Source organism: Cavia porcellus, unplaced genomic scaffold (assembly GCF_034190915.1).
Source record: "Cavia porcellus strain 051 isolate PalLab524CR breed Dunkin Hartley unplaced genomic scaffold, mCavPor4.1 scaffold_12, whole genome shotgun sequence".
In the NCBI taxonomy this organism is placed as follows: Eukaryota; Metazoa; Chordata; class Mammalia; order Rodentia; family Caviidae; genus Cavia; species Cavia porcellus.
Genome location: NW_026947495.1, coordinates 31,569,260 through 31,588,723, shown reverse-complemented (window position 1 = coordinate 31,588,723; position 19,464 = coordinate 31,569,260). Strand labels below are relative to the sequence as shown.

General features: G+C 33.8%; 1 protein-coding gene across 7 annotated transcripts in view; it reads left to right on the top strand.

Moving 5' to 3' along the window:
• Lrp1b (LDL receptor related protein 1B) overlaps positions 1 to 19,464 on the top strand; it is a 1,703,137-nt gene that overhangs the window by 816,477 nt on the left and 867,196 nt on the right. For all 7 annotated transcript variants that reach the window (XR_010050782.1, XM_063259026.1, XM_063259028.1 and 4 more), the window contains exon 6: positions 3,883 to 4,140. Coding sequence is in view for 6 of the 7 variants with exons in the window: in XM_063259026.1 (XP_063115096.1) it covers positions 3,883 to 4,140 (258 nt within the window). In the remaining variant the exon portion in view is untranslated. The remainder of the gene's footprint in view (positions 1 to 3,882; positions 4,141 to 19,464) is intronic.

Here is a 19,464-nt window from a genome sequence, read left to right as displayed (position 1 = left end):
CAAATGAATTGATTAAATGTGTCAAGTAAATTGTCTGCATTGACTATTAATTAATTCTTATCTCATTTTCTCAGGGGAATTTGAGCACTCCTGCATACATCAGCCTTTCCCCAAAGAATGCTTATGATACAGTTGAATTTACTGACTAGAACTAGATAAGAAATAGTGTTCTAAATTTGGATTTCTGCATAAAGCTTTGCAGCATAGAAGCTTTCAATAGGGGCTCACTTTGACTAAGAGGCAGTTTCACTGAGGTTCATTTTAGTTGTCAAATGAATACTTTCAGCACTGACATTCATGTCAGCGTATCTTTGTTAGCCTGATAAAACAGCCATGTAAGACTTCTCACTAAACTGAAAAATCTGTGATCTTACAGATTTCAAGAGTGCCAAGGTCACTCGGAAAATGACAAAACTTAGCGTAGAAGAGAGACCACGTCTGGACCTCTGCATAAAGGAATTGCGGGGACAAGAGTAGTTCAGTCTCAAGATGGATGAGAGAGATTAGGAGAGAGGCCAGCTGGCTCTCTAGGCTCAGTAAATACACAATTTACATTCAGCAGAGTGGCTTCACAATTTTACTTGGCTTCTGAGAGAGGTTTTTTTTTTTTTTTTAATGGAAATGATCTTATCATTTTTGAAGCTTCTGTTTTTGTTTTGATTTTGATTTAAGCTCCCCTGCCCCAGATAAGACTGTTGTATCCACTGGCAAGAAACTGTTGGACTGCTAAATTTTATCTCACTAAGGAATTTTTGTTCTGTTTGTTTCTGGTTGCTTACTTCACTGCTTTTCTTGTTTTCCTTGGTCTAAAATAATTACTGTCTTTTTAAAGGCAGAGAGAAATTCCACAGCTTGATTAAGACAATTTGTTTGGAGTACATATTCACATATTCATGGGATATATTGGGGTGCATCATAAAATTTGTTTTAAGTTTGTGAAGAAGGATTCCAAATCATCTTCATTGGGAAGTTCTGTCTGAGGGAAACACTGAAAGCTTGGTATCCATATCTCTGATGAAAATGACAAAGAACACTAAACAATAGTGATATAGGGGCATAAAATTCCCAACATATCATATGTCGGGTATGAGTCTGTGATCTATAAAATTGAAGAATGAATTTTAGGAATAATGGAGATTAAGAGCAGAATATATTCATTGAGAGAAAGAAAGCTTCTATCTGGGAGAGAGACAGAAGGGGGTCCCTAGTGGGTTGTCAAAGATTCTGTCTTTTCTCAGGATTTTTATAGAGTAAAACCAGGAGATGAAGTGAGTCTGTAGTGAGGAAAACTGGGAACTTGCAAGGTATGCAGGCTTGAGGTGGGAAAGAACTATGGTCAACTAATATATTTAATTGTTCTGGTAAAATTGACCAAATCAGGGCCCAATGAGGAAGTGAGTCATGTGGCAAGGCAACAAGCAAGCATCCGTACAGTTCAATGACTCTTCCTGCCGGGGATCGGGATGGTAACGCTTGCTTCTCAAGATAATTAATACCTAATCCCTAATGTTTAAATTTAGGGGGTGGGTGCATTTGTTTTGCCTTCTGTCTTGAGACCTGGGTCACAGCAAGAGATGTGTGTCTTCTCCAAGGCCATAAGACTTTTGGTCCTCTCTGCCAGCTTCCACCCGGGCCTAGCCCTGTCTGACTATCTCTCTTTCTAACTAGTTCAGCTGCCTATAATAATGGGACTTTAAAGCTTGAGATTTATTTAAATGCAGTACTCATAGTTTATGCATTTTCCTTTCTTCTACCTTATAATGCTTAGTGTCTCTATCTTGAAGAAAGATTAAATGATAGTCACAAAATTGTTTGAAAAGGCAATTATTTTCTCCACAGGGTAAAAAACCATTTTTTTTTTTTTTTTTTGTCTTTTTCCTTTTTACGGGTACCGGGGATCAAACTCATGACTGCCTGCTTGCAAGGCAGGTGCTTTTTTTGTGACATTTTACAAAATTTTGTTTTGAAGAAACTTGATACGCAATTATTCAGGAAATTTTTACTTATTCACCACTGTGTTCTAGACTTTTTTCTAGAAGTAGATAATGAACCTGAAAAATTTATCATGTATGCTTTATCTTCAGTGGTAATAACAGAAATAAAATGGTGCAGTTGTATAGAGTGTAGAGATTCACAATTTTTGCAAGACCCAGTGGTAACCAAAGTCCTTACCAGAAATACAACATTTGAATAGTAACTTAGGTGAGGTGAGCATATCAGGAATCTGATATTTAGGGAGTAACTATTCGAGGAAGAAGGAGGAGACTACAAAATGCCTGCTTATCTAGTTTCCCAACAGTAATGAGTGCTTCTGGAGTGAGAGAAAAAACAGTAAGCATAGTACAGACGTAAAAGAGATGAAATTAAAGAGAGGGTAAGGATACAAATCATGCAGAGCGATATACGCCATCATAAGGGGCTGACTTTTATTCTGACAGGAATAGAAAACGTTTGAGGTATTAAGCAGAGGACTGAGCTGACATACCCCGTCTTTTGGTGGCATAATTCTGGTTATAGTGTTGGCATTCAGAGAGAGAGGGGGAGAGAGAGAGAGAGAGAGAGAGAGAGAGAGAGAGAGAAAGAGAAAAAGGAAAATCAGGTAGAGGGCATTAAAATAATGTAGGTGAGAGAGTTTAGCCTTTTGGAGAATGATACGTATAGTAACAGTGGTTAGAGTAGGAGTAGGTACTTGGTTCCTAACATGTTTGACATCACAGTCAAAAGAATTTATGGGTGCATTGAAAGGGACGCATGAGGAAAAAATATTAGAAACTGAGGATTTTTAAATGTTCCTATACTCTAGTTAAAAGTAAAAGAAAATCTATGAATATGATTGTATAATAAATGTTCAACGTTAGGTGCTGTCACTAGCTTATCATTATTATTAGTTATTTTATGAGACAAAGTCTTATTGTCATTATGTTGCTCAGGCTGGGCTTGCACATGTAATCTTGTGTTAGCCTCTAACAGTGCTGGGATTATAGGTGTGCACCACCGTACCTGGCAAATCAGTACTAGTTTTCATACGGGATTTACTGTTACCTTTAAAACTACAATTTGTAGCTGTGCTTGGTGGTGGTGCATGCTTGTGATCTTAGGACTTAGAAGGCTGAGGCAGGAGGATCATTGCAGGTTCAAGACCAGCTTGGGATACAAAGTGAATTCAAGCCCAACCTGAACTGCAAAGTGAGACCCTGCCTCAAAACAAAAAATAAATAAATAAAATATAGTTTGTACATGTTCATCAAAAAGGCATCAGTCTTAACAACACTGAAACTGCATACTTTAAAACTGTGGTAGTGAACTAGCTCCTTTTACATCTAGACTCTCATTTCTCTGAATTTAGAGAAGGAATGTGGAAGTATTTGGATCAATAATCATATTTAGTTGCCTAACAAAAGTTTGATTGTTTGGTCAAGAACCAATGAGGCCAAAATCATAGGTGGACACTCTTTGTATGAGCCTGAATTTTTCTGGTTCTGCTCTGAAGAATTCACTTCTGACCTCACATATTCAGATCAAGAAAGCATGCCCTTCATCATAAGGGAACCTGGAAAGCTAAGATGGAGAGGTAGGTCTAGATCCGTCATCATTGCTAAAAAAGAAAAAAAAAAAGTTAGACACAGAATTTCCTTTATTTACATATTTAGACAGCACGATATGACTAAAGTAATGGTCAATACAAGTGCTCAGTGAAATACATTGCCCTAAAGAGTGAAACAAAATAGTGAAATACATTCTTTATACATTTAAGAAATTTTTTGCAAGCAACTTTTTATTTTGATGATGCCTTAAATATATAAGTAACTTTCAATGAACAATGTGAAATTGAGAAAAAAAGTGACTCTCTTATTTAATTCACTTCTCTCCATTGTATTTCAGAACCTACAGATAGCCCACCTATGTTATTAACTGCAAATTCTGAAACCATTGAGATTTTCTACCTTAATGGAAGTAAAATGGCAACTCTAAACTCAGCCAACAGAAATGAAATTCATGGATTGGATTTTATTTATAAGGAGGAAACGATTTGTTGGGTTGAATCAAGAGACACTTCCAATCAACTCAAATGCATTCAAATAACAAAAACAGGAAGATTAACAGATGAATGGACAATCAATATTCTTCAGTCCTTCCACAGTGAGTATTTCACTTTCATATTATATGTCAACTTTTCGATATCTACCATAGCTTAAACATATATCAGAAAGTTATATATGCAAACATGATAAACCTAACTACGAACTACACATTTTGCATACATACTCATTTCCATTTAGCAACTCTATACAAGTTGTAAATTGTTTAGTTAATTGTAATTTATTCTTTAATGATTATTACAGTTTCAACTACATGGGAATCAGAGTATTTCAGTAATGCATAATTTACAGTGTGAAATTCAGGTTAGATTTTTAAAACTGAAATATAAATTTAATAATTATAAGCTCTTTGACTGTAGTATTTGCTAAAAAACTTTGAAAACTGTTAGGTTGATGCTAGTTAGTAGTATCTGTACTTTATGAATTTTTTCAAGCAAATATGAGTCCAAATATATTATCTTCCAACACAATAACTATAGTTTTTGATTAATTTTGTTTTCGTGTGTCAAAGTTTGGCAAACTGTAATTGCCCTTTCCAGTCTGCATAGTACTATAAAGTGAAATCCTATTTTCCGTCTTTGTCTTTGTCTCTCTTTCATCTTTCTGTTTCTTTTCATCTTCTCTTTACCCTCCTAGGTAGGAGTACTAAAATGTCTTTCAGGCCAGGGATATAGTTCAGTGGCACAGTGCCTGCCTGAGTATGAGTCCCAATACCACAAACAAACAAACAAAAAATAAAATAAAATATATTTGTCCACTCTTAGAGAAATACATATATGAATTTTAAGGTATGTCCCTTTATTTTATGACTTACGTAAAAAAATTATATTTAAAAATGGTGCTGACAAAAAATCAACAGAGAAAAAATAATCAAATCAACAAGGAAATAAAGAGACATCTATGATGAAATAAATGTAACTTTCAGGCGGCAAATGTTTGGTTATTGGAATTTAATAATTGCATTAACTGTTTGAATATACAATTGATAGGACAGGTTCTTGATCCTTATTAAATATAAGAAAATATTGCTATGTAATGTGGAAAATTTTGAGTAAAATAAATAAATCAGTGGCAAAATTGCCAAAAATAGTATGTGAAAGTATAACTTTTATACTCTTAAGCAGAAAAGTAATGTTTAAAAAGAAGATCCAATAAATACTAGTGTTAATCATGATATGTGTGGGAAATTCAGTAACCTAGATTACATTTGATTGATAAAATAATTATTTGCAAATCTAGAAAAATAGAGACAGTTTGGTTAGGCAAGTTGTTAAAATTGTAGATATTCATTTTGAATTTAAAACATGCCCTGAAACATTTGAATTAGAATCAACAATTTTTGATAAAGTGAGGTTTAGACTATATAATTTCATAGTCATTTTAGAAAAACTGATTAAATGTGCGGAAGTAATTTAATGACGGGCATGGGGCAGGGCTGTGAGAAGGGCTGGTTTTCTTGTCATGCTTATAAGCCCTGCATTTTATCAACATGTCACTGCAGCTGTCATTGAGGATCATAGGCTGTGCATTTGCTGTGCCAATTTGTGAGTTGATAATGAAGTTTGAATATTTTTTGCAAGTATAATTACACAAAATCTCTGTCATACCATATAAGCAAATATAATGAACTGACAGAAATCTGCTTGAATATCACTAGCCAATATTCTAGAAATTATCTTTGCAGTTTTTATCTCAATAGTTTCAAATACTTTTCTGATTTTTCCCTGAAAAGAATATTTATCTTTTAAAAGTACAAAATTTTTCAAAGGAACAATCATTACATATCAAACCTGCTTGATTTTAAACTTACACAAAATATATAGTAACTGTTTTATTACGTAATAAAATTTTATTGTAAATCTAATCTTTTTGTGTATGGGTTACATATCTGTGGAGTAAGAAAGAGAGATATTCTCTTTAGTTTTTTTCTTTTTGTCTTCTTGAGACAGAGTTTCAATAAGAAGTTCAAGCTGGCCTCAAACTCCTAGCGATCCTCCTGTCTCTGCCTCCTGAGGGTGCCATGATGCCTGGCTCTATTTGATTATAGTAGAATTCTAGCTCACAAGTCGAATACACCAGGCAAAGCTGAATGCCTAAAGACAGGGTAAAGATGAGAGTAAAATTCAATTTTCCTTTTTACACTAGAAAGGCCAGTCTAATACAAAGGATCATATTTAGATTTTCTAGACAGCTGCAACAAGGGGGTATATTATTATTCCCTTTTTACTGATGACAAAATTGAGACTTCGCCAATCTGTTAAGTAGCAGACAAGTATTTGCTACAGGTTTGGGATTAAATCAGATATTGTAGCTTTTTCTAATTACCACATTGAGTCTGCCTTTCTTTTCATGGTGGAAAAATAAAATAATTAGATCTATTCATATTAGTAGCATAAGCTCACAAAGGCAGTTTTTAAACAGAAGAGAAAGGCAAAAACCTTGTAAGAGAATGGAAAAAATGAGTCGAGTCATGGAAGTGTATTGTTTGCAAAAATCCGTAGAAAGATTTTGATGTGGTCCTTTGAGGGTTCTACCCTTCACTAGGAGTCACTCCTAACTCACGTACTGTGGGTGGGAGAATGGTCGGCTGAAAAATTATATTGATCAAAGAAATTGGCGAAAATTCTAGCGATTATAACTTGTTAAATTTTATTATTCTCTTTAAACTTGCCTTTTATTTATTATTTAGAATTTTTCTTTAAAGTCGTACATTTTTAACAAAACTTTGGAATTAAGTGTTTTAGAAGCAAATTTTATTTTCCAATAAAGAATTCGCAAAAACTACATTTGAAGCTGATCATTGCATCATCAATATTTTACTGTAGAGTATTTTGGTAGATAGATAATCAAAATTAAGGAAAATGACCATACATGCAATGGTGGTAACGAACATCTGCTTCCTCAGGATTAAGTGCCCGGAGATGATGGAGCTGGATAACATGTTCTGAGTTCATCTCTTATTTTAATATGAACAATAATTCAGAACTATATTTTCACTTCACGCCTGAACCACTATTTCTCAGTCTGTTTCTTTCTGTGTTCCTGCATATTCTACAAAACTTGAGTTCACTTTGAAGATTTTAATAGGGCCTTGGCCAGTTTACCCTGCTGTATTTGTGGAGTAAGTTGCAATCCAGGAGGGAATACCTGCCTAAAAACAGACAGATTTCTTATTTTTCATGGACTTAGTAGTTTGTGAATTAGGCCATTAACGGATTTTTATCTTCTCTCTTCTTAACTTTTTTTTTGAGGTCAAATTTAGCTTATTGTTTTATTTGAAGCTGTGCTTAAACCTACTAAATCTGGAAGAGAATATTAAAGGGGGGGAGGCTGGCAAAGGAAGATAATAAAATGAATGGATGTGATCAGTGTACGTTATATGCTTGTATAAGTATTTTTAAACAGTTTCTGACAAAATAAATATTTTATCAGATAATATTTTAAAAGTTCTGACACCTGAGCACTGCCATCTATCATTTGTATATTTTAGGGGGATAACCTTCTAATAATCACATAATATTAAATGAGACTATTTATTTAAATGTGACTGTGCATTTTGGGCATGAGGTATTCTATATGTTGCCACATTACCATAAAAATTATACAATAAGAATATTATTTATACTTGTCAGTTTCTAGATGGAAATGGATATAAAGGAATAAAATATTTTTTTTAAATTTTGATAGGATTTTTCTCTTGATTTCAGTACCTACTCACGAACTTTATTGTTTCTTAATTCCCCTTTGTGCCTAACTCCTCCCTAGATATTTCTCGCTCTACCTCTTCACAAGCAATCTCCCAAATATGCTTAGATTATGTGCCTATTATTAATATAGGCATAAACAAATCCACCTGGAATAATAAAAATCCTAATCCCAAATGATAGCACCTTGTATTAAATTTGCACTTAAAAGAATCATTATGGAAGTCTGCAGACTAAGATTATCTATAGATGAAGATAGAGGGTGAAAATAGAAATGATATACTTTACTCATAAATCATATGCTTAAATAGTGAGACTCTCACTGTAATTATCTGTTTCCATTTGATTAGCAGAAATCATAGAATAGTGTATTAATTTTATATAGTCGCGTATGAAGTTGTTCACTCCCACATATAATTGATGGTAATACTTCATCTTTTATCATAAAAAAATTTATTAGCATTGTATTTCATTTAGTGTCTCATTTGGCTTCTCTATTGGCAGTCACTTGACTCTTACTTCCCTTACAAATCCCATCTTTTGCTTAAAAAAAATACAATTACACTTCCTCACTTCATTCTTTAGCAAATCATATGTTCAGAAATTGGCCAAATTCTAGCTAAAGTAATTAGGAAAAAAGATGATGAATACTCTTTATTTTGTAAATTTATGAAAACATTTTTTCTTTGTCCAATTTTCCTTTCGTCAAAAATGTGAATAACTTTAACACACTAGAATCTAGAATTTTTATTAGCATATGTTTTGCAAAGTAAATTTTGCACAAGGGTCTTGAGTGCAGTAACTGGTTTTATATTATGCTTTGCCCAATCTCATCCTCAGTAAGTATATCGTAATTATTTTCAGATAGTTTTCAAAACTGCTGTTTTATAAGGAAACACACAATTCATTAAAGTCTATGTGCTTCTAAAAAATGTCTTGCCTCTTGCTTAGTATGATTAGATGAAAAACAAAAAGTGGCTTTTTCTGCTACACGGCTCTCTGTATGTTTTGAGGGGATGCTGTGAAGCTAATTAATATGATATATTCCTGCTGGGATTTGAAATTTTAGTGAAAGATTTAGAACATACATTGACAAAAAATAAAGACAGTTAAAATTACCTGAGAGACCGAACTGAAAACACATTCTCAGGGAACTTTCAGGAGTCTCTTCTTGGTACCATACACTTAACATTATAGGTGTTAAATATTACTTAACTTGTTTGGTATGAATTTATACTTGGAAGCAATTGTTTCCAATTTGCAATTAGTCTATAGTCATAAAAGGCCTTTATCAATGTCTGACTAAACAAGAAAAGAAAAACAAAACAAGAAAACATTTAGCACTATGTTTCTCTCTATTTGCCTTCATTGTTAGATCAGCTGCATTATCATCAGACTGTAAGGACAACTGCTATTTTATTGTTGTTTGGCAATAAGCCTGGAACTTGCTCAAAGAAATTAGGGAAATGTAAAATATCAATATTTGCATTCATTTTTATGCATTTCTTTAAAAATGTTTTGGTCGTTCACTGGACACAAACATACCGTCATTCTAATTATGCTTAATATTACATAAAACTTTAAAATTATTATTTTCAAACTTAATATATTTGTCTAAATTCAAATGTGTATTTCATTAATAGGTTTTAATAACCTACCAGGGAATTTCTTAATGTTCAGTCACTGTGCTACTTACTTTATGCAAGATATTTGACACATTTATTTTCCCTACCCATCAGAAACTAGGAAGTAAGATCTTCTTTCATCATGAGTAAGTCTTTAAATATACTGGAAATCTACAATGTGTAATTATTTAAATTGTTGGTTTTGACTTAGTAAACTTTATTTTGATGATAAAAGAATAAAGAAAAGATAGAGAATTCATTCTGTCAAGCAGCCCATTAAAATAAATTGATTTAATATTCATTTGCCAACATTTCACTATAAAAGTGATTATTTGTTCCATTTTATTTTTCATTTGCCAGCATTTCAGCATGAAAGCAATTATTTTTTCCATGTTAGCTGATTTTGCATTGTGAAGGGATTTTTGTCAAGTACAGTGAGCATTTTCCCTCTCATTGTTTTGACTACAGAAGTTTTTAATCTTGTAGAGAAATTTATAAGAAACAGAGCTCATCAATAAAGCACCGAAAATAAAAAAAGTGGCACACAGTGTTTCAGTTTTCATTATGATTCTTGCTTATTCCCCCCAGGAATAGCGTCTTGTGATTTGTCATAACACTTGTCTTTGCATTTCCCTCACCACTGTACATACAGTTAGTTAGCGAGGTCCTAGCTATTTCTCTGCCTCGTTATGTGACCCTACACAGGTCTCTAAAAAGAAGAAGATACGTTTCTACAATTGCTACAATTCCAGATTTCAAAATACTTCCTCTTGCATTTGCTTCTGTTTTATTTTCTTGCAATTTATTGTATTGTGTGGCTCTCTGTGTGTGTATGAATGATTGCACTCTACCTCTTATATTTTCCCTTTGTTTTATCTCCTACTTAACTACTCACAAGACGCATACCTTCAACATTTATAGTTCCATTTCTAAACTGTGTTCCTTGACAATTCAATTCTGAAAGACAATTTTGTAAAAATGATTTTTTTCGTTAAATGCATTGAGAAATTTTACTTATTGCATATTTTTATGCAAATTAAGAACATCATTATCATATTAAAATTGTGAAAATTCCTTTCGCAGTGTAACTAGCTACTTTATTTAGCTCTAGATATCCTTAACTTGAATACCATATACTTTATTTCTGTGTGTTTGTGTGCTTCTGTATGATTGGTTGTTCCTAGGGATGAAGTATGTGTATGTATTTGTCTAATTTATATTAACATCTGAAATGCCTATGGCTCGTGCTACTCATTTTGACAACAACATTTTAAGTCTCAGAGACAAGGCCTTTAGAATGGATTCCTGCACTCATCTTTTTAATACATTTACTGTATTTGTGACTTAAAAATTGTATTTATAAAGAGATATAAAATATATCTGTAACAGGTTTTGTTTGTTTGTTTAGATTTTCCTTTCTTTGAGTTCAGCTACATTTCGTTGGATACAGATAGTTATGTAATTCAAATATAGCTCTGAGACTTTGGCAATAAGACCACAGAGTGGCTCAGAATTTGAGCTAAGAGCTAAAATACAATAAGAATTTGAATGTAAGTGAAATTAATTTTAGGAAAGGGCTTAGCCGAGAGGGTGACTTTTTTAAAAAAAATAGTTCACTTTTATTGGGCATACATTAATTTTCTACTTATCTTTTATCTATCTAACGTGTAACCTCAGGTGGGTCTAGGTCCCAAGTACAAATTAGCCCCATGTGACACAAAGATACATACCCTGGAGATTTAAATGACACATGGCCAACACTCCAGTACCTGTGACAGTGAAAAGGCATGTATTTCTACTTTTTCCTTATTTCCAAGTTATGAGTAATTTTTTTTTTCTGAATACCTCTTAAACTCTTTAAGAGTAGTTTTTGCCTGAGCCGTACAACATGGAATGCATTCTAGTTCTAATTTAGAAATGCAAGTGGTATCAAGTAACACGTAGCTTAATTCTACCATGCCTCATGGCTTAAGTAAGGTGATAGTGCAGGAATTTTATGAGGTAGAAGAGCAATACTGAAATATGATATGGTTATGTAGATACTGAAGGAGTTTTAAACCTGTATAAAATTGATTCGAAAGTGGATATATGTATACATATATACATGAGACTTATGATTTATATCCAAAATGTCCCCCAAAAGTCCATATTTTTAGAAACTGCTGACCTCATGGGGGCACAATATTCCTCTGATTAGTCTATCAATGACTTTAGAGCTGATTGTACCTAAATAGAGCCTGATCAATAGATACTGTGATCAATAGAGGCTGTGACTATAATTTCTCATCTGGCTCCTTCTATTTATTTCATTTCTTAGCCAACATAACCTTAGCGGTTTTTCTCCTCCAAGTCCTTCCATTGTGATTTTTACCTTGTAGTTTTTCAAACATGTACTGAGCTCTCTACAACTGGAAGCCAACATAAACCTCTTCTTCATTAAGTGGGAAGCATCAAGGATATTGTCTCAATGATGGGCAATTGATGAGTAAAGGTGTCATCTGTAAGTGTTCCAGTTGTCAAAATGTAAGCCGTTGTGGTAAAGCTCTACTGACTTTCCTAGCACCACATAAAATTTAGAAATCTTAAATTTTGGATTAATGTAATTCTTGTTGCTTTAATTCTGTGCTATTCAAAAAAATGTTAGATTTGTTTTCTCAGATACAATGATACTAGGAAGGAATTTGTTAGGATAGTTTATTTTAATTATGTTATTGGAACATGCAATCAGGGATTATAAACTAATACGTTAGCATTCTAGCTTAAATATTCATCTTTCAAATGTCTGGTAAGTGTGAAATAATTCCCTGAAGCCTTATAATTCTCACTGAACAACTCAGAGAGTTCCTGAAATTGCAAATGTAATGATTAAATCTGAAATCTGTGGTTATACCACTTGGGTAACGAAATGCTTCTCATCTATGCTTAACATATTTTGACTTTATTATCTTAATAACAATATTTCATGAAGTTATAGAAGGTTTTCTGGCAACAACTATCATTTTACTTCCAGGGTTAATGAAGACATATTTAGTTTCCTTTTTTTTTTTTCCTTATTCAAGAACAATATATGCGTACTAAGTACAATTTTTCAGTCTACCCTCAGTCAAAAAAGTAGATAGCTATATTTCAAAACCCGATATTGTAGGAATCCTTTATATTACAACTAATCAACAATGTGACTTAATTTTCTAACCCCTAACAAAGCCTTTCCTTAAAGCATACTCTCACAATATACTAGAAAGTGATGACTATGTCTAAAAAGCTTCCTATACTTAACACACACACACACACACATATTCTTGTAAAAGATTTTGTCACAATAAAATAAGTTTCTATTTTAAATTTTTTATGTTTGGAAGTATTACTTCACTTACAGATAACAACAATGATAATAACAACAGCAAACACCACTATATATTTTCCTGGGTGTTAAAAGAGTGCTGTAGTTTATATAAACTGGTGAGAATAACTTCTTATCCATGTGAAGTGCCTCACATTACACTAAGAATTATTGTTTTAGTAAAAGCATATTGATAAATTATTTGCAGTCATAAGAGGTATAAGAAATCAAAGTTATTATAAAGTCTCCAAATTTTCCTTAAAGAAGATTCCTTGTGTCTTAAAGAATAATGTTTCTGACATTGGTATATCACTGGAGATTCTGGGCAAGGTATAGGATCTACTTAAATTTGGAAGAGCATTAATACTTTATGTTCACAAAATTGCAAAAGATATAGGAGAGAGTTAAAAAATGTGCCTTTATAAATGACAACTAAAACTTTAAGGCCAATATCTTTGAGCCCTTTGTTCTAACTAAACTGAAATGAAAAGCCCACTACTTCTATGGCAGCTACACTTGGCTCTGAATACTCTGGAAACCGGACTGGACAATGTTGCACTCCAAAATTTAAAAACACTTTTAATAAAGACAGTCTCATCAGTGATCTCACTTACACTAAAGACACTTTAGTGTCTTTTATCTAGAAATGATGTACTGATTCTTTTTAATTGAAATTCTTCTTACGTACCCTACTCTCTTAAGAATACAGTGAAACCAAACAGAAACTGTCTCCATTCTCCTTAGTTGAAAATCTTATAAACTTTTTCTTGCATATGGCATACAGTGGAGTGTATGACTATGTATGTGCATGTGAATAATTTACCTTTTCATGTTATTTTTATTCACAGTATGCAATGATGATTTCACAATTTCATCTCTTCCCAGAATCAATCAATTTGCTTTTTAAAAAAAGGGCTCTTCTACATTTTCTCCAAGATACCTCTCTAAGTTCAATGCATTTTTTTCTCTTCCCAGATATTTCAGGAACTTTTCTAGTATTTCAGCTTCCTTCATGATTACCTAAAAGACAGATGCATCGTTGTCTTTCATGTTCTGAAAAGGAATACAATTTTTCAAAGACACTTAAAAATGAAGCAGAGATTTCCTTTTGCCTTTTCTTTCAAAAGATGTACATTTTACACTGATCTCCAGCTTTGAAGATTTGATTTCAAGAAAAATATAATTGAATAGATCAATACTATTACAATTACCTCCACAAATACTTTAGTTTTAAAGGAATGTACTGTCATTATGCTTGCTCATGCAAAATTCTATAGGAAAATACATCTAGCTTTTATAAAACTTAAGAAAACATGTTTGTTGCTAAAATATAGATAATAGAGTCAAAATGCTTTTAATAAGTGAATTATGCAAATCATCATTTCAGTGTTGCATTTCATTCCATATGCTTAGTCTGAGTATTGATTTGAGGACTTTCATGTAATGTCCATGTATCCCATAGTCATGGGATAAATTATTTTCATACATTTAATTTCAATGACACCTATTGACTATATCAACTGAATTATTTTTAATCATTGTCATATAATTTGAAAGTAAAGTAACGTGATTTTACCTATATATAGTTTTTGGAACTTTTATGAGACATTATTTTAAGCTCATACACATTTTGCTATATTTAAGCTAATATACACTTTTTGGCTTGGATATAAATCAATTAGTATATGGAAGCCATTTAGGTTTAAAGATACATAGTTTTAGTACAAAATTATACCAAAATTCAATATTAACGTACTCTGTGGTATATGTGCCATATGTACATCTATCTATCTCTCTATTAGTAGATGTGCATATGTATTTGTGTGTGTTATACATATGACACATATGTGACAAATATATCTTGAATTCTTAGACAAAGAGTTTTTTTCACAATGTACAGTTAGAAAATTTTTTATTCTTATGAATGTATTTCAATTTCAATGTTAGTTCTGCATTCTTTATCTTGAAATATAAGTGTGTTTCCTAAATTAAACCATATTAGGGATACTTTTAGGAAAGAAATGTTCAAGGTGCATGTCTTAGTTACTTTATGCTCGTTGCTGAGATAAAATACCTGAAGCCCAAAGTTGGGTAAGGAAAGGTTTATTTCTTACGGTTTTTGGAGGCAGGCGGGCATGATAAGGCCGCAGTTCGTGGCGGCCGCCAACAGCAAAGCAGGAAGGGGCAAAGAGCAAGACACACCTTCTTCCCGCCATTACATCACATCCTGGCTCCACCCCTTTGTGGGTGGTACACTGACATGATCAATCCAAGCACTAGACAATGAACAAATAACAAATGCACAATGCAAACTCATGAGGCCTGGGGGACACAGACATAAACCATGACATTCCACCCCTGGCCCCAGGATTCATGTACAAACTTTATATAAAGACATTAAGTGCACCTCCAGGAGTTGCCAAAGTCCTAACAATTTCAGCATTGCTGAATAGTCTAAGTCCCAAGTCTCCTCCAAGATCTATGGCAAACTCTTAACTGTAAGCCCCTGTACAAACGAAAGAAGGTTAAACATTTCCAAAATGCAAAGGCACAAGATAAACATTACCATTCCAAAAGTTACAAGCAGGAGAATATAAAGCATTGGAAATAAAGCAAGTCCAACATCCAGCAGGACAAACATTAAGTCCTAGAGTTCCATGCTCAGCATCTGAAACAATCTGGTTGCAAGCTTCAAAAGGCTTGGGTGATTCTAGCCCACCACACTTCCAGGGATTTCAGCTCCTGCAGCTTTTCTCTTAAATCCGCTCTGCTTGCTTTTTGCAGCTTTTCATGGATCACCCACGTTCCTGGCTTTTCCAATCTTCTGGGGTCTCCACTGCATCTTTGGCTTCACCTTTACATCTTCACAAATTGCCCTCTCAGGGGCACACTGCTTGGCCAGCCAGGCCCTTTGCAATCAAGGTGGAAGCCATCTTACCCTCAGAATTTGTGCATTTTCCTTGCACCTAAAATCAGCACCTTGTGGATGCCGCCAAGGTCTGCTGCCAGCTGAAGCAGTAGCCAGGCTTTTCTGTCTCTTGGCTGTAGGGGTCAGTTGCCTGGATCACAGGGCTTTGTTTGCCTGATTGTGAGAAAAAGCTTCTCTACATTGCTGCCATTCTGCAACCTCATGTGGCCACTGTCACCATTCTGGAACATGGCCCTCTGCAGCTTTCCCCTCTGAGAAAATTTTTTCACCTTTGCTGTGAGGCTACACAGGGTGGGGACCTGCTTCTTGGGATGCACTGGGGCCATCTTTCTTATCTCTCTGTTTCCCATCAATAATGAAAATCTCACTCTGTCTTTACAATCCACAGCCTTCCTGAAATTGTCCTTCTGGCCAAACTCACAGCATTGTAAATTATCCTGCTGGGCTCTTTGCTCCTGATTTGAAACATATACCTGGCTGAAAGCCCCCAACAATAGCCATGCTACAGCCTCAATGTTTGTTTGCTTTTTAATTTCTTTTTCAAGGTTAATCAGTCCATTGCCCTTTGTCTCAGTCTCAGGCAAAGTCTCTGGGCAGGAGCAAAATGCAGACAAACTTTCTGCCACACCATAACACACATCATGTGGAGTCCAATGACCAATGCAATCCTTCATCCCAGCAGAAACCTCCCAAGCCTGGTCTTTACCATGAGGTTTTGTATCATCAGCCTTCTGGTCTCCTGAGTTCTGATCAGAATATCCTCTACAGAACATCCTAAGCTGCTCCAGCTCTATGCATCCAGGTGACATGTCCTAACCTTTCCAAATTCTGTCCACAAGCCATTTCCAAAGCCTCTTGAAAAACATGGTCAGATATAGTCACAGCAAACGACCCCACTTCTGGTACCAAATTCCTGTCTTAGTTACTTTTTACTCGTCGCTGAGACAACATATCTGAAGCCCAAAGTTGGGAAAGGAAAGGTTTATTTCTTAGAGTTTTTGGAGGTTTCAGTCCATACTCAGTTGGCTCCAAGGCAGGCGGCCATTGCTTGGCCGCAGTTCATGGTGGCTACAAACAGCAAGCCGGAACCAGCAAAGAGCAAGACACACCTTCTTCCTGCCATTACATCACATGCTGCTTCCACCCCTATGTGGGTGGAGCACTGACACCATCAATCCAAGCACTAGACAATGAACCAATCACAAATACACAATGCAAACTCAGGAGGCCTGGGGAACATGTACATAAACCATGAAAGTAGAGAACTATACACTTGTTGTTGTAAGTTTACCCTAAGTCTTGATTTTTCTATGCAGTTCATCAAATTAGAGGTATACTGACATCTTTCTCAATGCCTCAGTGTGGCTCTGAGAAGTAATTCTCATCCATGTCAAACAAATTAAGTCATTTGGTAATTGGTATTAGTCACTGAATTTTATTCTTTAAAAAAAAAAACAATACCAAGCCATTTACTGATTGTAGTAAAGAATGTATGTCCAAAAATGAATGAAATTTCATTAGAATATGATCACTATTTAGAATGTTGTTCAATAGAAACATGGTTGAAAAAGGATTATACAAAAATTTAGTCATTGGATTTCATGGTTGAAATCTTTCACAGACTGAATGAAATTTATAACAATGATCTGAAAGAAATTCTTTTTATACAGTGTCACTCCTCTAAAAGTAATCCAGACTTTTCTTAACTTATTGTGCATTAGAAGTAATACCTAAGAGAAATATATATGTGTGTGTGTGTGTGTGTGTGTGTGTGTGTGTATACATATATTTATCACTTTCTATTTACAATAACTTGTGCAGGTTGAGGTATAAAATATACTGATAATAAACAATAATACAATAATTATGTACAAAACTTATACATAACAATTGCATGTAACATAATATATAAGAATGATAATAATAATCAAAAGTCTCTGTTGTCAGGGACAGAAAAGGTAGTATAAAATAATCCAATAAATGCAAGCAGAATAATAAAGGTAAATCAAAGTGTAGTCTGAAAGACAATACCATGGATATGTTGGTGAGTTCCTTAATTAAAGGAATGTGAATCACAAAGTTTTATGTCTCTAAGAATCAGAAAATAGTTCTAAGTATGAGATAGATGAGAAGGAAATAATTTTGCTTGATAGTCATGAGAATTTATGCTGAAGAAGTCAACAAGCAGCATTTAGTGCACTAGTGTCTGCAGTGGTGTTTAAACTCAGTACATTTTACAGGACATTCTTTTGATCTTTTCATTCTTATTTTTTCTTATGAAAATTACTAGCTGTGATTATTCTTCCATACCTTTATAAAGTTTCATAATCCTTAGTTGTTACCTGTATAGTTGTTACCTAGAGTATTCATTCTTACAAACTACTGTCTGCCTGATTGTCCTTTCATAAAATTAGGTATTCATGTTATTCAATAAAGATATTTCTTCGATATTATCTTTCTACGTTAAGAATAATGATTTTCAAATTTGAGTTCATGGACAAGTGATGGGAAAATATTGCAGCTGACTTAAGGAAAAAATAATTTATGAGTTTATATGATTCTTTCAGTCACAGATGAAGAAATGAAATAAAGATTGTAGGCAGGAGGTTCTTGATAAAAAGGCTACTGTGAATGTAACAGCAGTATAACTTTACACAGTGCCTGTGCTCATACTATGAGTTAAAGACAATTCTGTGCTTTAGGAATGATACAATCAATCATACACAGAATCTCTGTTCATATTGGATTTATATTCTAAGGTAGGTGGAGAGTGTTGGTAAAAATAGTTAAGTGGTCATTGATTAATCTGAGTAAGAAAATAAAATTAGGTCATCAGTATAAACTGATAGGCATTAATCACTGTTTTGGTGTGTGTGTGTGTGTGTGTGTGTGTGTGTGTGTGTGCGTGCATGCATACATGTGTATATGGAAAGATGAGTTATCTGAATATTTTCTGATCAAAGGAGGCCTTACTATGAAACAAACAGGTTTCTAACTAAAGGTAGAGTACAGCCCATGCATATATCAGGTACTTTTTTTTGTGTGTGTGTGTGTGTGTTGAATGTCAATTAAAAATTTTTAAGAAGGAAGCATTGCAGGTTCAAGGTAAAGTAAAGAGGTGAATGTGAATGCAATATGGTGAGAAAGGACAAAATGAGAAACATGAAAGTTCTGGCACCCTTGTAGCATATTTTGAAGAGTGGATTTTGTATTGTGCATGGTAGGATGACTACCACTAGAAATTTTAAGAAAAGAGGTGGTAATTTGGAAGATAATAGTAGAAACAAAGATTTGGAAAAAAAATCGTTAACTAAAATGATATGGACAAAACAGAAACTCACATGTGTAATTCTGATCCTGCATAACCTTCATGACAATATTTCAGAAGAACAGAATTCCACAGCTTTGAGTTAAAGCTGAGCCAAGGTTTTGTAAACTCAAGTATGTATGAAAATATCAATGATGTGCTTAGGAAAACATTTATGGAGAGTAATTCTAAGGATTTCACTTTGAGAAAACTTTACTGGTAATTAGCTATAACAAAACTATTACTATCGCACATACTATTCTTTTCTTTGATGTCACCATATAATTTGCATTGTGCAATATTTTTTCTAGGTTCTTTGTAAAAAATTTTAGAGTTTGCTAAGAAAGTAAGCAGAAAGACCAATTAAGAAACTGTTGTAACCATTCATAAGAAAAAGATAGTGTCCAAAGAAGGGGAGAAATAACAGATGTGGTAATAGGTGAATAGCATCAGTGGAAG